The 17,741-nt window shown below is 61.8% G+C and overlaps 2 protein-coding genes across 12 annotated transcripts in view; one reads left to right on the forward strand and one right to left on the reverse strand.

The window, feature by feature from the left end:
* Positions 1-10,100, forward strand: LOC118711749 (CACN subunit beta associated regulatory protein). Of its 5 annotated transcripts, XM_036425066.2 has the most exons (10): positions 2-1,555; positions 3,264-3,374; positions 3,458-3,597; positions 3,797-3,861; positions 4,204-4,348; positions 4,568-4,739; positions 4,966-5,103; positions 5,575-5,785; positions 7,064-7,247; positions 8,123-10,100. In XM_036425066.2, exons 2-10 carry the CDS (start codon positions 3,282-3,284, stop codon positions 9,174-9,176), a joined length of 2,202 nt encoding a protein of 733 aa, XP_036280959.1. In that variant the 5' UTR covers positions 2-1,555; positions 3,264-3,281; the 3' UTR covers positions 9,177-10,100. The 5 variants fall into 5 exon arrangements, with proteins under 5 accessions (XP_045432617.1, XP_036280959.1, XP_036280958.1 ...); XM_045576661.1 differs by lacking the exon at positions 4,966-5,103 and having other exon boundaries at positions 1-1,555; XM_036425065.2 differs by lacking the exon at positions 2-1,555 and having other exon boundaries at positions 2,699-3,374.
* The window catches only part of STK11 (serine/threonine kinase 11), a 19,959-nt gene continuing 12,170 nt past the window's right edge, over positions 9,953-17,741 (reverse strand). For 2 of the 7 annotated variants that reach the window (XM_036425126.2, XM_036425124.2), the window contains 7 exons: positions 17,487-17,619; positions 17,275-17,411; positions 16,422-16,549; positions 14,188-14,245; positions 13,906-14,102; positions 11,580-11,798; positions 9,953-10,939 (listed from right to left, as the gene is read on the reverse strand). In XM_036425126.2, coding sequence (XP_036281019.1) covers positions 11,596-11,798; positions 13,906-14,102; positions 14,188-14,245; positions 16,422-16,549; positions 17,275-17,411; positions 17,487-17,619 — 856 coding nt within the window. In that variant the 3' untranslated portion in view covers positions 9,953-10,939; positions 11,580-11,595. The other 5 variants (XM_045576662.1, XM_036425128.2, XM_036425127.2 and 2 more) reach the window with 5 other exon arrangements.

Genomic DNA, 17,741 nt, shown 5'->3' on the forward strand with positions numbered 1-17,741 from the left:
CTCAGGTCCCAAACCTGGGGTTATCCTGGCATACCTTAATAGACCCATTGACAAGGCCTGTCCACTCAGCTTGGCCCCTGTGGCCACCGTCACTCGTTTGGATGGCCCCAGCCTCCTTCCCTAACCTCACTACACACACAGCCAGGGGGATCATGTTACCCCCTACTAGGAACCACAAAATGGTTTCCCCTGCTTCCTCAAACATCTCCATCATCTGCAAACACACCTTCCACCTCAGCACCTTTGCACCTGCCATCCCTTCTCACCTGGAGCCAGCTCTTCTTGGCATTGATCTACTTGGCTGCTCCTAGCTCTCCTTTTCGTGGTGTCAACCTTTCATCCAGTTAATAAGCTGTTCCCTCCTGGGTCCCAGCCCTGGGGACTCAGCCCTGAGTGAGCTCCTGCTCTTGGAGGTCATCCTGCCGTGGGGGCAGGGCTGAGTAGGGCCACAACACACAGGAGCTAGTAAGGTAGAGGTCCACAGCCAGAAACCAAGTGCAGCAGGCACGGCTTGTAAAGTGGTGGTTGCTATGTCAGCAGACAGCCAGGAAGAGAGGCATGAGGCTTTGCTATTTGGGAAGTGTTGAAGGGGTGAGGAAGGCAGCTTGCGGCTGAGCTGGGGAAGAGGGGTCTTGCCTCCCACCTGCGAGTGCAAATGCCTGGAGGCTGAAATGGGGCATCACCGAGCAGCAGCGTGGGCTTCCCGTGGGGAAGGGGTGTCGTGATGGGGTGTGGCTGGGATGCAGCCAGGACAGGGCGGATAGCAGATGGGTGGCCTAAGCATCTAGAAGGCAGGATTTTCGGAGAGAGAAAAGGGGGCACAGCCTTCGCGTTTGCCAGGCGTGGGGGTTCTGCAGGGTAGTTGTGATGTCACTGGCGCTGGGCAGTCCCTGGTGGCCCTCCATGCAGCTTGTGTTCTATTATCTTCGCTTGTCCGGACAAAGCAGGGCGCGCGGAGAGCCCTGACAGTGCTGCCCTGGCACGGAAACAAAGGGAGGACAGCCGAGACCCCTGGCTGTGTACCTTGGGGACCCCCACTGGGGGAAGATAAGGAGGGGGAGCCTGTGCACCCCAGGGTCCCGAGTTGGGGCGAGTCGTGCATCTCTGCACGCCCCCACCCCACCTGCCAAGACTCAGGGAGGGGTCGAGAAGTCGTGCTGCTGCAGGGCGTGGGGGCGGAGATCGGCGGCGGGAGAGGGCGGCTCCGCGTGGGGAGGGGGCCACCGGAGCGCAGGCTCCGCCCCCCGCCCGCGCCGGAAGGGAAGGGGAGGCGGTGGCCGGTGCGGACAGAGCTGAGCGCAGCGGCGAGCGCGGCGGCGGAGGCTGCCGGCCACGACCCGGCGGCACCCAGCGGGGGGGAGCGGGCTCGGAGCCAGCGCGGTCACGTGAGCGGTCCCTCCTCTCTCGCCTGCCTCCCCCGCGCACCGGGCTCTCCATTCATAAATTCTCCTCCTGCTCCTCGGCCACCGGGCGCCGGAGCCAGCGGGAGCGCCGCCGCGGAGCCGCCCGCCCGCCCGCCGCCCGCCGCCCATGGGCCGTGCGCCCCGAGACTGAGGTAGGCACGGCGGGCCCGGGGCTGCACCGGGCGGGCGGGGGCCCGGCCGTGGCCGCGGAGCCCGGGATCGCGCCGGCTCCAGGGCCCGCCCTGGCTCAGGACCACCGTCTTCTCCCCCCGCGAGGCCCGAGGGAGGGAGCGGAGGATCGGGGCGGGCGTGGGAGCCAGCCCTCGGGGCTCCGCACCTCGCCTGTGGCGGCCTGAAGGGGGACCCTCTCCCGCGCCCGCCCCGGCCTCGATTCCCCCCTGGGAGGTCCGGGGAGGGCGAACGCGCTTCCGCCTCCCGGCTCAGCCCGCGGTTGATGTACCTGGAGCCTCGCTCCGCCGGTCCTCCCGCGGCATCCCCGCCGCCGGGGCCGGATGTGAGCGCGGGGAGAGGCGCAGAGGCCAGCGAATTCGGGGAGCCGAGGCCCGGCTGCACCTCGGGGTCTGGCCTGGAGGAACCTCCACCCTCTGCCCCGGTTCCCGCCTACCCCCGAGAATCCACCTCTCTCCTTCCTCCGCCTCCTGCCATCTTCCCTCGTCTTGTCATGTCCATGCGTCTCCGTCCCCTCCCCCTCCGGTCTGAACTCATTTCTCAGCCTACATTCTGCGCGCCGTACCCCCAGGTGGGCGGGGGCGCCGCGGCCAGGCTCACCCCGGCGCTGGGGACACCCGGCTTCCGTCAGCACCCGCCCCTCCTCTTGGCCTCGGTTTCCCCCGCTGTCCCGTGGGGTCCAAACCCCAAAGTGGCACGGGCATTCCCTTGCCTCCGGGGAAGGACCGCGCGGGCGCCCAGCCGACTGCTGCTGGCCATCGGCCCCACACTTTGTGCCCCGAGATTCCCGAGCGCGTCCCCGTCCTCCCCGCAAGGGGAGGGTCAGGTGCAATGTCTGGGCGGCCCTGCTCCCGGGTGCCGGGCCCCTCCCGGGCCTCAGTTTCCCCGAGCGTAGAGACCCGCCGGCCCGCGCGGGGAGAGGCCGCCGGCGGAAGAGCCTGACCTCGGGCTGGGCACCGGCGCGCGAGGAGCAGGCGCGCAGCAGCCATTTTGCTGCCCAGGGCCGGCTGGAGTCGCCCCTGCAGGAGGCCTCCCTCTCACGCCCCGCCCCTCCCCTCCCTAGTGCTCCCTGTCAGACTCCCCCCACCCCCCCAGCTCAGCCTGCTCGCTCAGTCGCCATGGGAACCAAATTCTTCAGGGCTGGGAACAGATGCGCCTTTGGCCTTTTCACTCCCACTAGTGCTCCGTGGAAGGGGGACTCTACCTCCGGAGTCAGGACCCTGGAGACCCCGCGCTCAGCTCCTCCTTCCCGCTCCCCACGGTGGCTTACTTGTCCCCCTAGCCTGGGGCCAGGCTTCTGAAGCTTCCGTCTCCCGGATGGGGCAGGCAGGGCCCTGTAGTCCTCACCAGCGGTGGACAAGGAGGCGGAGCTGACAGTCTCAGTGTCTCCATTCTCCCAGGATGCCTGTCCTTTCCTGGGCAGGTCTCCTAAGCACAGTGCCACCTTGCCAGCCCGACCCCACCAGCTGGGGAGGCGTTTGACCTCATCTTAAAGACTGGAAGATGGCAGTCCCTGCTGGGCACTGATCTGAGGGGGTGGGAGTGGTGTGGGATCCCCCCACACACACCTATCTGTGAATCACTGCCCTGTGTGGGCTGCCGCTCTGACTCCCTGGCATGAGTGAGGGGGCAGGTTCTGGGAGCTGGAGCTGAGCAGCCGCCCTCCCCTAGGGTCCTTCTCGCCTCAGAATGCAGCCCACAGCCACCATGGCCACGACCGCTACCACCGCCACCACGGCCACCCTGACCACGGCGTGGGACAACACCACAGGCCGCCCCACGGTGAGCGAGGGGGTTGGCAAGGAGAGGTCGACAGGCCTGGGCCGCCAGAGTCCAGGCAGGACCTGACCCCCGCTCCCCCACAGGCGGAGCCTGACCCCGTCTTGGACAACTACATGCTGGTGGTGGTGGTGATGTCGCTCTTTGTGGGGGGAACCCTCGTGGTGCTGTCTGGCGTGTTGCTGCTCTGCAGGCGCTGCTGGGAAGTCCACCAGGGCTTCAACAGGTTTGTGCCAATCAACCTGCTGCTTTCCTGGGGGGCCCCGGGGGTCCTGGGGCCAGGCAAGTGCATCTGGCAGTCGGCTAGTGGGGAGCAGGGGCGCCATACCCCGGCAGGGACCAGGCCCGTGAGCTTAGGACGCTGCCCGTGAGCATGAGCCCTGCAGGGACCCTGGCCACCTTGCTCTCCTGTTGTCTCGCCCCAGAGCCACGGAGGAGGCAGAGAAGACCACCACCACCTACCTGGACACCAGCACCCACCCAGCCCAAGGTGAGGTGCCGCCCAGGCCCCGCCCCTGCCCAGGCCCCGCCCCCTGTCCACCCCTCGGCCTTCCCTCTCAGGCCTCCTGACCTTCTGTGTCTGTCTGTCTCCCCCACCAGACTGGGCGAAGCTCGATTCCGACTCATCTCTGTTTCCTTAAAGCCCACGCGTAGGTGCTCACAGGCGCGTCTGAGTGAGTGAGTGTGTGAGCGGATGAGCGAGTGCCCGCCCGCCTCCCTGTCCATCCCGGTGGTCAGCTGGGCCCCCTCGCTCCCTCCCCCTCCCGCCCACAGTCTGCCGGCACCAGGTGCGGCCCACCCGGGGCCCACCCTCTCTTGGCTCTCCTCGCAGACCCCGAACTGAGGGGGGAGGACCTCGAGGGCCTGGATGCGGAGACCGAGCGCTTCCTGTCCACCAGCTCTACCGGCCGCCGCGTGTCCTTCAACGAGGCCGCCCTGTTCGAGCAGAGCCGGAAGGCGCAGGACAAGGGCCGGAGGTAAGGGGATCAGCACCCTCAGTGCTGGCGCAGAGCCTCAGTACTGAGCTGGGCGGTCATCCACGCTGTGCTCTCCCCAGGCCCAGCAGGGTGGACGGTGGGGCCACGGAACAGCAGATTGCAGGCTGGGGATGCCTGGCCGGTGTGGGGTAGGGCTGAGCACAGGGATGGGCTGCTCTGTGGTTGGCACAGAGCAATCTGTGGGTGTGCTTGGCACAGGTACACCCTGACGGAAGGGGACTTCCACCACCTGAAGAATGCTCGCCTCACCCACCTGCACCTGCCGCCCCTCAAGATCGTCACCATCCACGAGTGTGACTCCAGCGAAGCCAGTGCAGCGGCCCTGCCTCCCCCCTCAGTGCCTCCCAAGGCCAGCCTCGCCATATTCCAGGTGAGCACGGAGGGGGTGGCAACCAGACTTGGACTTGGCGGGAGGGATCGCTACCCTCCCCTGGCAGATGGCGCCTTTCCCACTCTCCGGGCCGACCCCCTTATCTCAGGACGGGGAGTGGGGCTGGCTGGATGCAGAGAGGGTGGCTGGGCCCAGCACATCCCCTCACCCACCAGTGCTCTTTGACCTGTCACTGCTTCCTCCTCCACCCGGCTCTGTCCCACAGCCCCCGGGGAAGGCCCTCACTGGCCGCTCTGTGGGCCCCAGCTCCGCCTTGCCAGGTGACCCCTACAGCCCTTCCACGGGCCCTGCTGACTTCGAGATCAGCTCCTCCTCATCCAGTGACTCCGGGGAAGGCACCTCGGTGAGGGCTCCCATGTGTCCCTTGTCTCTCCCCGTCCTGTTTCAGGACAGGCCCGCCTGTGGCCTCCCACCTCCACAGCTCTCCTCGCCCAGCCTGGTCCCTGTACGGGCCACAGCACACAGTGAGCTCCTGTGAACTGGGGAAACTGCCCATGGGGTGGGTAGTACACAGGACACATGCACAGCCATTTCGAACATGAGTATGCTCACACAGGCAGCTGGACAGGGTGTGGTCAGGACCCAACCTAAGCCCCAGGGTACACACTCCCAGGCATTTCTCGGACCCCCTCTGTCCAGGGCTGGGGAGGACAGAGCTGGCCAGCACCTGGCTGAGCCCCTGGGAAACTTTTGGGCAGCATCAGGTGGGAGGAAAGAGCTCCCTGCTTCCCCTGGGTACTTACTTAGCCTGGGCTGAGTGACAGGTGGAGAACAGTGGGGAAGGGGCCGCCTGAGAGCGCCTCTTCCCTTCTAGATGGACGCGGCTGCCAGGAGCACCAAGCCTGGTGGGCTGGGGACCTCCACAGGGCCCCGGGAGGCAGGCCCAGGCTCTGGGGCAGGCCCAGTCCTGCAGTTCTTCACCCGCCTGAGGCGCCATGCCAGTTTGGATGGGGCCAGCCCCTACTTCAAGGTCAAAAAATGGAAGCTGGAGCCCAGCCAGCGGGCATCAAGTCTGGACACGAGAGGTGAGCTGTGGCCCCTGGTGGGGAGTAAGGGCCAGGCACCCTGCCCCAGGCAGCCACAGAGTGGGAGGCTCAGAACCCAGGGCGGGATCTCTGCTCCTGAGAGGGATCTCCATTTCCTGCCCCAATAGATGCCCTGTCCCAGGCACTGAGCTTCTCTGGGACCCCAGATGGTAGTGTTTTTGGATTTGCAGTCAATCTGTCTGTCTACGGTGGTGGTGGGCAAGCAGCAGTAAATGGCATGGAAGTGAATGTGGCTGTGCGCCAATGAAACTTACGTACAGCCCTGGCTGTTGTCTCTCAGTTGTTAGAGCATCAGCCGGGACTGAAAGGTAGTGGGTTCAAGTCCCTGTCAAGGGCATGTACGTGGGTTGCAGGTTGTTCCCTGGCCCCGGTTGGGGTGCTTTCAGGAGGCAACCAATCGATGTGTCTTTCTCACATGGATGTGTATGAGTGTGTCTTTACCCCTCCCTCCCTCCCTCCCGCTTTCTTTAAAATATCAATGGAAAATATATCCTCGGGTGAGGAGGATTAGCAAAAAAACCCAAAACTTATTTACAACAGGTAGGGGCCCCATTGGCCACCCCGTTAATCCTGCAGACCCAGAGGCATGTGGGGTCCGGGATGTAGGGCTTTACCGTCAGACCACAGCCTGCCCTGCTCAGAGGAACTTAGTGGGCCAGGCCGGGCAGGCATGCGCTTGCTGCTGTGGAGGAGGTGGGAGAGGGGACAGACTGTCAGAGAGCGCGAAGCTGCGAGGCTAGGGACGGTGCCAGCCTCCTTGTGGGGGCCTGGCTCCAGCCAACATCAGAGAGGGAGGGTGAGTTCTGGCCTAGCTGTCTTGCCACCCTGTTGGGAGCCCAGAGGCATTCTGTGACTCCTGAGGGTGACGCTAGTCAAATGCACCGGTGCAGAACCACCCAGAACCCACCCCCGTGACTTTACCACGGAAGCTCTTCCAGGCCTCTGTGGTGGGGGGTGGCCCACGGGGCAGGGGTGAGCTGGCAGGAGAGGGCTTCGCCTCTCCCCGCAGCCCCCACAACCTGTGCTTTACAATCCACTCCTTCCCACATCTGTGTTTTAGCCCAGCTGTGCCTGCCACCACGTGACCAGTTAAAACCCCCGCTGTAGCCACACCTGCCTTGGGCCTGGATGCTCAGGGAACTGCTTGGCAAAACTCACACCTGCACAGCAGGGTGCCTTCAGGCCCCGGGGTGGGGGCGGGGTGCAATGCCAGGCGGGGCGGGGCCCAGGCAGGCTGATGTGCCTCCCTCTGCACAGGCTCCCCCAAGCGGCACCACTTCCAGCGGCAGCGAGCAGCCAGCGAGAGCATGGAGCAGGAGGAGGGGGACACCCCTCACATGGACTTCATCCAGTACATTGCCAGCACAGGCGCTGCTATGGCCTTCCCGCCCCCCTGCCCCTTTCTGGCCAGCCCCACCAGCCCGTCCCCCGCTCTCGGCAGGTATTTTTCAGTAGATAAAAGCGCTAGGGGTGCGCCTGTGGGCCCCTGCCCTATCTAGTCACCCATTGGTAGCCAAAGGAGTGCATCCCCCACGCTGTCTGCAGGGCAGACGGGCAGTCAGTTTCCTCCGTCCCTCCTGGAGGCTGCCCCCCTTGGGCCCCCTCTCCAGCAGGGACTGGGGGCTGGAGGAGGGGAGCAGGGGGAGACTGGGTAAAGGCCCCGGGGAAGGTCCCCAGGACTAAGAGTTCCCAGTGGAGTTCTCAGCCTGAGGGCCCCCTCTCCCACCTGCTCAGGTTCCTTCTCAAAAACTGCCCTGACCACATCTTCCAGCAGGACCCCACCTCCACACACAGCCCCAGGGCAGCTATCCTGAAGTTCTGGGCCCATGTCTGTGACATGGGGAAACCCAGGGAGCAGGGTAGGGCTCCTGTACTTCCTAGAGATCCCTTCTGACTGTGAATTGTCCTCCATTATCAATCCAAGATTGTGGGAGGGTGCTAAGTGGCATATCCAGTCACTCAGAGGTGGGGGACCTCCACCTGCTTAGTCCCACCCCACTGCCCCGGAATTAAGATGTTAGGAAGAAGGTGGCTTGGAGGAAGGCATCACTCTGGGTGAGGAGCCAACCACCTGCAGTGCCCACGGGTGTTTAGGTCACACTGTATAAGACACCATGCTTGAAAATCAGGCTCCAGGAGAGCCCAGGGTTTATCCAAAAAGCATCCCCCTGCAAAGGAGACAGCATTTTAAAAAACTCAGCTTCTACAGAGCCTGGCCAAGGTGGAGAGTCCCCCTCCATGCCCACCCTCCCTGACTGAACAGGGTGGCTGGGACGGCATGGGGGAGCCCTCTGACTGTTGCGCCCGGCCTTGCAGGCTAGAGGTGGAGGAGGAGGCAGGCGCCGCAGGAGGAGTGAACCCCGAGCCCCCCTGGGAGCGCAGCATAGGTGGTGCGGGGCCTGACCAGCAGCAGGAATCAGACAGTGAGCGGGATGCGGGGCTGGAGCACACTCAGACCATCTACCGAGACATCTGGAGTCTCCGTGCCTCACTCGAGCTGCATGCGGCCACCGCCTCGGACCACAGCAGCAATGACCGCGACTCCGTGCGCAGCGGCGACAGCTCCGGCTCGGGGGGCACGGCGCCCGCCTTCCCCCCGCCCTCCCCGCCCCCCACGCTGCGGCCCTCGGACGGAGAGGTGGGGGGGCCGCGCAAGCTGCTGCAGATGGACAGTGGCTACGCCAGCATCGAGGGGCGCAGCACGGGGGACGATGGGCCGCCCAGTGGGCCCGACAAGCACGCCTTTCCCAGTGTGGGCCACACAACCACCGTGGGGGGCAGCTTCGAAGGGACACCGGCGGAGGAGTTCGCCTGGCCGCGCAGCCCGCGGGCCTGGCCCCGCCGCACGCCGCGCCGGGACTACAGCGTGGACGAGAAGACGGACGCGCTCTTCCACGAGTTCCTGCGCCACGACCCGCACTTCGACGACGCCCCGCCCAGCACCGCCCGCCATCGAGCTCGCGCGCACCCGCACACCCACATACGCAAGCAGTGGCAGCAGCGTGGCCGGCAGCACAGCGACCCGGGCGAGCGCACCATGCCTTCTGCACCACCTGGACCCGAGCCCCGCCCCGCACGTGCGCCTCTGCGCCGTGGGGACAGTGTCGACTGCCCGACCGACGGTCGTGCAGGTGAAGACCCAGCCGGCCCTCCAGCGCCCACCATCCCTGCCATCGAAGAGGAGCCCGGCAGCGGCGGGTGCCCAGGATCAAGCCTGTGTGCCCAACCCTCAGGGGCACTGCTGGACAAGCTGGCAACTGGCCTCGAGGACAGACTCTTATTGCCACACCTCACCCAACCCATTGACGCAGCCCCCACGCTGGCCACTGCCGCCGCAGCGCCCACGTCCCCGGACCACAGTCCGGCCTAAGCCCCTCGCCCCATTCTCCTTTCCCATTGCGTGCGCAAGGCCTCTCCTGCTGGTCCTACCAGCGGCGCGAGGACCCGATGCGTGTGCGCTGAGACCACGGGTTCTAAGGCACAGGCGTACTGCCCCCGGCTCCACGCTGCCGCAGTGCGCCTGTGCACAGCTCTCTCCAGTCACTAAGCTGGGTTCCCGTGTCATTCCAAGGCACGAGCACCCTGGCTTATCTGGAGAGAGCCAGGCGTATTCTAATCTTCGTGCTGCCGAGGAACATCCGTGCGTCCTTACCCCATATAAACTCCGGATGGTGGTAGGGCTTTCGTTGGAGGGACAGGTCTTGTCTGCGTCCAAGAGAGACAGTGCAGCTGGACTATGTGAGGCGCATGTGCAGAGCGCCCCTTCCAGGGCCAACTGAGCTTCTAGGCATATTTGGTGTGCAGCTGCAGAGGCCATGCCAGGGCGCATGCGTCAAGCCCGCCGGAACATGGACTTCAGGTTGCCGAGGACGGGTGAGGAGTGCACTGGCATGGCTGCCAATTCCCCAAAGCCGTTACCTCACTGGGGCCTGTGTTCCCTGAGTTCACTGCAGTCCAAGCCTCCTCCAAGCAATAACCACACCCTGCTGCTGCCCCCCGCCCTGGAAGACTCCTCCCTCTGCCCTCCTCTGGGGGTCTGCAACTGCCCTCCGCATGTGAGGGGCCTGCCAGCCCCACAGCCACACGTCCAAAGAGCCCCAAGACTCACCAGTGTTTAAGACTTACACAAAACCCAATCGGCCAAGATTTCAAGTTTCCCAAGCTTTATTTATTGCCAAAAGATGGGGCAGCTGAGCCACCCCGCCCCATCCCTCAAAGCTTCCTGCAGTCTGTGTACCATACAGTGATGGAGTTTCTGTTGTTTTAATGGTTGATTATAAATATTTACTGCATACTCTTGCTTGCTCTGGGTTTTCTCTGGGAATCTAGGTTCGAAGGCCTTGGGGGAAAGGGCCAAGGCCTGCAGTCACACTTGGCCCAGCGCTGTAGGAGCTGAGCCAAAGGGTGTGTTGCGCTTTGGAGAGCACAGAGGGCCAGTGTGGTCAGAGGCAGGCCCCAGGGGATGCCCACAGGCTGCAAGACCTGAGACGAAGGCCAGCCCATGCACTCGAGGGGCCACAGGGGGGCCCAGGTATAGACTAAAGACAATCCACCTGACGGCACGTCTTGCCACCCAACAATTCCCAAACACCCCTCACAACCACAGCTCAAATCGACCTGTTTTATTTTTTCTTAAAAAAAAAAAGGAACCAACCAAACAACAAAAAGGCAGCCACCTGGCTCCCACGGGCACTGGGCATGCGTCTCAGAGGGCAGGCCCGTCAACCCCTGATGGGCTGCAGTTTGTTTGAACACATCACTAGGTACGGGAGGTGCTAACATGTAGCAAAGTAAAGAAAAGTCGGTGAGAACCAGTAGTCTAAACGTAAAGTGCACGGCGAGGTCTGTGCAGGGCCCGCGGCCTGGCCTCACCCTCCCTTGGCCAGGAAAGGGGCCTAGCACAGGATTGCAAAGGTAACAGGAGGTTGTATCCACTGCCCACGGTGGGGGAGGGGGAACAGACCCAGTCTCTGCTGCCCCCAGCAACAGCCCTCCAGAGCCTGCCGAGGACAGCTTCCCGAGGGACAGTCAGCACGAAGGGTGTGGCGGTGGCCTTCCTGTGTGGTCAGCAGTCGTTGGGAAGACGGAAGAGGACCTGGGTCATGGCACACGGCCAGCGCTCTCCGAGACTGGCTGCAGATGGACGGAAGGTGTGTCAATCCCAGGTCAGCAATGTGCTCTGCATCCCAGGGGCATCCCACTCCGAGCACAGTGTGGGGCAGGAAAACTGAGGCTGTCCCAGGGGCCGTCAGATACCTGGAGGCCAGGAAAAGCTCTGCTGACTCGAGGGGCCACCCTGTGAGCCACTCATTGCTCTCTGGGGTTCAGCAGGGCCCTTAGAGGTCCTTTGGCTGGGCAGGGGCAGCTGCTGCCTCAGGCTCATACAGCACTGCCCACATCCTGGGCAGGTGACAGGGTCTCGACCACTTCTGGGGCCTACTCCCCACTTCCTGGACTGGGGCAGCCAGGTGTATGAGGAGGGAGCAGAGACTAGAATCATGGTCTCAGCTAGACCCCAACCACTCCCAACACCACTATTCTAGGAACAGCCTGGGACCGGGGCGGGGCATGCTCCTCGCCAGAAACCCAGCTTCCCTCCTACACAAGGGCTCCACCTCTTGAGTGACCTCTGGCCCTGACCCTGGTGGCAGTGATCAGACTGACAGGATTTCGAAGGGCAAAACTGGCGGTAGTCAGCATGTCCATGAGGATGATTTGGCTGTTTGGGCAATGACCACTTCCGCCCACTCCCGCCATCCCTGCCGCGGCCCACCTATGGCTGACCGCCCTCACTGCTGCTTGCAGGCTGACAGCCGACGGATCTTGCCGCTAGTAGAACAGGCCTTGCGGGCAGGGTTGGAGGCAGCACTGGCCCGGCGCTCTGCCCTCGATCTGGTGCTTAGCTGCACTGAATCGGTGCCATTCATGCACATGCTCTTGGGCAGGCCCCGGCTCTGTCCATTTTGACTGGCCTCCTCTTCCGGGACTTGTCCTAGGAGGAGAGGGCAAGTGTGGGCTGATGGGGACCCAAGCGAACACCCCTCCCACACACAGCCACCCCGTTTCCCACCCCCCTACCCCACACGACCCCACTGTCCTACCTGCAGAGGCTCTCACCCTGGTAGAGGGAAAGCTGGCTAGCTGGCCAGGACACTTGGTGAAGGACCAAGGTTGTGGGACCAGTACCGGTGCGGGCTTCAGCCCTCTCACCTGTTTGTAGGCTACACCTTGCTGGGCTGTCCTGTGGTTTTGGGAGGGGCAGGGCTCAGGCTGGGTGTGTCTCTCCCAGAATAGCCCACTGAAATGGAGGGATCAGTGCCAGGGACCTACCATGGTATGGCCCCACCCTCACCCTCAATGCATCCTGGCGACCATTTGCCTAGGACTTCAGGCCCACTTGCACTCCTGTGCTCACTGAGGCAGAGGAGAGCATGCACGGAGGGGTCCACGAAGCTCAGTCAGTGCACACCAAAACCTGGCTTGCTGCCTGAGGCCTGCCCTCCTGTGACATTGGTGGGACACTAACCTCATCTGCCTGGAGCCCCCATCTCCTCTCCAACACAGAGCCCCCTCTCTGCCCAGGATGTCCAGGGCCCGACTCACGGCTTCAGGAACTTGCCACACCCACTCGTGTGTGCCCAGGTCAGAGATCATTCCTGCTCACAGGATCCTACTAGACAGAGTACGTAGGGGGTCTCAGCCATCAGCACAGCATCTGAGACCTGCCCCACTCACCCTCCAGGCACTGTGCCCGAAGCAACTGACCAGACCCAAGGCCCAGCTCTCAGGGTGGATGCCAGGACCTCCATAGTGGGGAGAGATGAGAGCCTCTGAGGGTGACCAACCAACTAGGATCAGAGTGGGAGGGGTCTCCAAGAGCAATTCAGGGAGAAGTGGATGCTCAACTTTGGAAATGGGCTGTCCCACTTCTGGCATGGAGGTCATTCCCAGGCGGGGGATCCCCACCAGGGAAAGGCCACTCTGGCCTCTCCCACTGGCCCAAAGGGTACTTGGGACCCGGATCTGGGGACCTGTCAGGACCCTCACTCAGCCTTGCTAGGACAATAGGCTGCCTGTTGGTGAGGGTGACACCAGGTGCTTGTCACCTGTCATGGGCCCCAATGTCCCTGAGATGCAGGACACCTTGCTCCTGTTTTGAGAAGGGCACAGAGGCTCCAGGAGGCCTCAGGTCCAGGACTGGAATGTGGCCCGGTCTCCCAGGACAAGGTTCCTATAGGGAAACGGCTAAGCCAAAGCCACAGTGACTTGGACCCTAGGAGCACCAGCCCCAAGCTGGCCCTGTGGCCACAGACCCCAGGACAGCAGGACTCCTGGACCCTGCCCAGCTCTGCCAAGGACATCCCTCCTGAGGCCCCGCCCAACTCACAGGCCACCGCTGCATCATGGTTCTCTCTACCATAAAAACCTACCACACAGCTGACGAGCCAGGGAGGGAGACAAGCATCACCCACACATAAGCGTTGGGCAAACCTTTATGATGGGGCCCACAAACCAGCCACGAAAGGGGAACAGCACTATGAATGCTGCGAGGGGACACATCTGGCAATAGGGACAGCTGCCCAGCTTTCTCAGACACTGGACAGGGTCAGTGAAGGCTTGTGGAGGATGCACAGTCTGGCCCCTACAGCCCAGGTGGGCAGGGTGGCTATGCTAAAGCAGGGAGCTCCTCCTCAAGCTCCTGTGCGCCCCCGGCCTCAGCTTCCTCTGAAGAAAGGTCTGTGTACTGGCTCTGCTGGGTGCCTTGCTCCTCTCTAAGCCCTGCCTCAGACGCCTCCTCGTCACCTGGGGAAGCAAGGCCACTGGTCAGGGTCGTTGTCAGGGCCAGGAGGGCCACTAGACCCTCAGGGCTGTCAGAGGCCTCCCCCATTACTCGACAGGACACGGTGTGCAGTCTGTAGAACTAATGCGGAGGGAGCCTGAGCAGCCTCTTCCCTCTGGATCCCACCTGCTTCCATGGCTGTCTGGGAGCCCAGCAGGCCCTTGGGGTCTGTGCTGATGCAGATGAACCTGCCCTGAGGGCTTGGGGACACTGGGGACATCCAGAATGGGCAGAGAGCCACTGCAACTGCCAGACTCACCAGGCACAGTGAAGTCCTGAGTATAGATGATGTCGTCCTCAATGTCAAAGAGGTCCTCCTCCCCGTCATCGTCAGCACAGCCGTGAAGGTCCTCCAGGTAGGGCACCACAGTCATGCCGCGCCACCGGTCCTTGCAGTCCGAGCTTGGTGGGATGGGCACCAGCTCCTCAGCCAGCGGGTGCTTCTTCCGGAACCAGCTACAGAAGCAAGCACATCAGGACAGCCTGGAGCACCCAGATCCCCATGAGGGCCCCGCCCAGCCAGACACCTGAGGACACTCACCTGTGCTGCCTGATCTGTTGTATGGAAAACCTCTTGGCTGGCTCATATTCCAGCATCCCTGAGGAGGGGACCACGGGGGAGTCAGCATGGGCCCCTGCCCAGCTCTACCCCACCCACCTGGTGCTCTCTAGTGGTGCTGGGCCTGTAACTATGGGGACATGGCACTTGAAAATCCAGGGCCCTGTCCTATGGGGATTTGAAGAGCAATTCAGGCCCCAAGGCTCCATGTAGCCACCTGTGGAAAACTGCAAAACCATAAGCAGTGTGGCTGGAAAGACAAGGAGGGGAAATGGCTTTCCAAAATGAGACCAGAGCAGGCCAGACAGGATGCAGGCCCAGCCTAGAGGTGTTGGACCTGTTGTCCACACACTTGGGAATGAGGAAGCAATGGAAGCCCTCTGCCAGCAGCCAGCCATCAAAAGCCATCGAATCCGGTGGCCCACAATTCCAGCAGGAGCCCATGACCCCTGAGATGGTAGCAAGGACAAGACCTGGGGGCAAGTCCCATACTAGGACAATGACTTGGAAAGGACGACACTGGCTCACGGCCCACCACCAGAGTGGCAGCATCATACTCCAGCCGCAGGAGACTCCAGAGCCTTCAGTTTCTGCTGCTCCCAACCCTCACTCTGTGTCTCCGGCTCCCTTCCCAGTGGGAGGACAGTCATGCCTCCTGAACAAGATGCAGAGGAGGTGATGGGGAGCAGTGCTAAGCTCTGAACACCACCGGAGGGAGGCAACTTTGTACTCAGGAAACAGCAGCAATTTTGGAAGCTAAGGTTCAGGATTGAAAATCTGAGTGGTGTGGGGAGGAAGAGAGGTAAAATCGTGGTGGCCAGCTGAGAGGCCCCCGCCAGCATCTGCTTCCCATCCCTGTCCCCAGATCTCCACACCTGGGCACAACTGTCCCTTCCCATCATGCCTCGGGGTTCTGACACACTTGAACTCAAGGCCAGGGTGGCTACAGAACTCACAGGGACACCTCCCACCTATCCCAGCTGATGGGCAGAGCCTCCAGGCCAACCGTCCAGCTGTGCAATGACCCTAACTGCAGCACAGGGGAGGCACAGCCCACGTGCCCCAGCTGGCAGAGAAAATAAGGGGCCTATCCTGCCAGCATCTGGGGACAAGGATGTCCTCTGCCATGTCATCACCCCACATGGTGCCATTTCAGGCATCAACAAGGGTACAATGGGCACACGGGACACAAGGACATATAGAGAAAACACAAACTGACTGACGCCTATCCAGAGAAGGTGAGCACACAACACTTGACCCTTAGCAGAGCTGAAACCACCAAGCATAGAAAAGCCTTGTGGGGGGAGGTTGAGGGCCAAGCTCTGGGTCCACCTGAGGATGGGTGCTAACTCCCTAACTATTCCACCAAGGTCTACAGGAGCCTATGGGCATTTGGGAGTGCTCAGAGGGCTAGGGAGAAGGAAAAGGCCAGGCCAACCTTGACCTAGGGGTCCCTTTAAGCCAGCAGTGGAACAGGTGGGCTGCTTCCTAACTGCTCACTCCTTCCCTGTTCCAAGAATAATCCGGGCTGCACCCCAGAGCTAGCATCTTCCTCAAAGTCCTGGGGTGGCAGGTGGACCTATGCTCAGCAACGGAAGCCCAACTCCACCTTCGATGTACTAAATGAACTTATATGTAAGAACCAGCTTGACTCAATTACTAGGAAACTGAAGTATATTTGGGGCAGCTTGGGAACATGACTCAATCTTTCCAGCTGTGCCTTATGCAAAGTCTAGATATTGACTGAACATCCAATGAGGACAGGATATAATGTCAGCCACACACCAGAGCATAAAGACTAAAAGCAGAAAGAGAACATGAGATGGTACTGCACTGATGAATCTTACACAGCGGCTGGGTGTGCAACATCTTCATAAACTGTCTCATCCCAACTCACTAACTGCCAACCTCAGGCTGCCAACTAGGGCTCCCACCCACCTGTCCTCAACTTGCCAGCCCTGTGTGGACTCACAGCGCCACCTACTGCACCGACTGGGAAATGCAGGAGGACAGTGTGGCCCTGCAGGCAGGAAGTACTATTTCCTTGGGGGTTGGGGGTAGGAGTCAGAGCAGGCAGTGGAGCAAAAGGCTCAGCTTCCAGGGGGTCAGCTTCTAGACACAGCCATTCTCCATGCCCCGCACCCTCCATGCTTCATGGAGAACGGTGCTCCTACCCACCCTCGACAGACCCACATCCTGCCCCCAGAGGGCCTCACCTTTCAGCAGGTCCGAGAGTGGGGGGCCGCAGTCGCCTGGGATCGTGTAGTCCCCCTTCCCGATGTTCTCAAACAACTTGTAGATGTTGTCCCCTTCGAAGGGGTACAGGCCTGTCGTGATGTTGTAGCTTCGCCCCCGAGCGGAAGGACAGAGGCCCAGTCAGTTGGGGCTTGTCCTGCAGCTCTGGCCCGAAACCTGTGTGGCACAGGAGCCTCAAACCACCCCCACATATAGGGCCCAATATTGAGGGGGGGGGTCAGGAATGATCTGGAATAAAGGGTGGTGGCTGCACCACTGAAAATACTGGAAACTGCTGAATTGTACACTTTAAAGTGTGGGTCACATGGTATGTGAATGCTCTCTCAATGAAATACAAACGCCCAGCTGGCGGCTGCCCTATGGCAGACATAGATGGAAGGTTCTCAACGGGGGGGAGGGGGGAGCTATGCCCAAGCATCTGCAGCATGAGTGCCACTTCAAGAGTGAACAGGGTCCCAGAGAACTCTGATAGGCCAATCAGCACGGTTATTCAAAAGTGCTCAGGGACATGCCTTATCAGGCCAGCAGACCACAGCAGCAGAATGGGGCGTGGGGATGGGGAGCACACAGCGGTTGGCCAAGCAACACTGTCAACTTGCCATGTCTGAAAATTCTCAGTATAAAGCATTAGGACATAAGGTACCCACAAGATGAATATGGCCAGTTGTCAACCAGTGGGAATAAAGCCAAATGGGGCCCCTGATAACTGAAGGGAACACAGCCCTCATTCCCACCCACAGGGGCTGGTTCCAGAAGCCTGGACCCAAAGCAAGGGTGGGTGAAAACGGGGGCCCATAGTCCACAGGCACTTACAGTGTAACCCCAGCCGACCAGATGTCCACCTTGAAGCCGGAGAAGGTGTCCAAGCCATTGGCAATCTCAGGTGGCTGGAATGCTGGGGAACCCTGGCTTGTCCTGCATGTGTCATCCTCAGCGAAAGGGTGCAGGGCCTGTGACAGAGCCAGGCGGCCTCAGGAAGTGGTTCCGGGGAGCACCCGGCCCTCACCCTGGTCCTGGGGTCCTACCTCGGCCACACCCAGGTCAGAGATCTTGAGCGTGCCACTGGTGGTGAGCAGCAGGTTGCCCGGCTTGATGTCCTTATGCACAATGCCCTGGCTGTGCAGGTACTCCAGACCATCCACCAACTGGCAGAAGTACCTACAGGACACAATGGCCTCCTGGGGTCACCCAGCAAAACCATAAACAGGAGGCAACAGCTCGAGAGCCACCAGAGGATACAAACAAAGAAATGACAGGAGGTCCCTCAGGGAAACATGGCT

The sequence above is a fragment of the Pipistrellus kuhlii genome, unplaced genomic scaffold (genome assembly GCF_014108245.1).
Source record: "Pipistrellus kuhlii isolate mPipKuh1 unplaced genomic scaffold, mPipKuh1.p scaffold_m20_p_8, whole genome shotgun sequence".
Taxonomy (NCBI): domain Eukaryota; kingdom Metazoa; phylum Chordata; class Mammalia; order Chiroptera; family Vespertilionidae; genus Pipistrellus; species Pipistrellus kuhlii.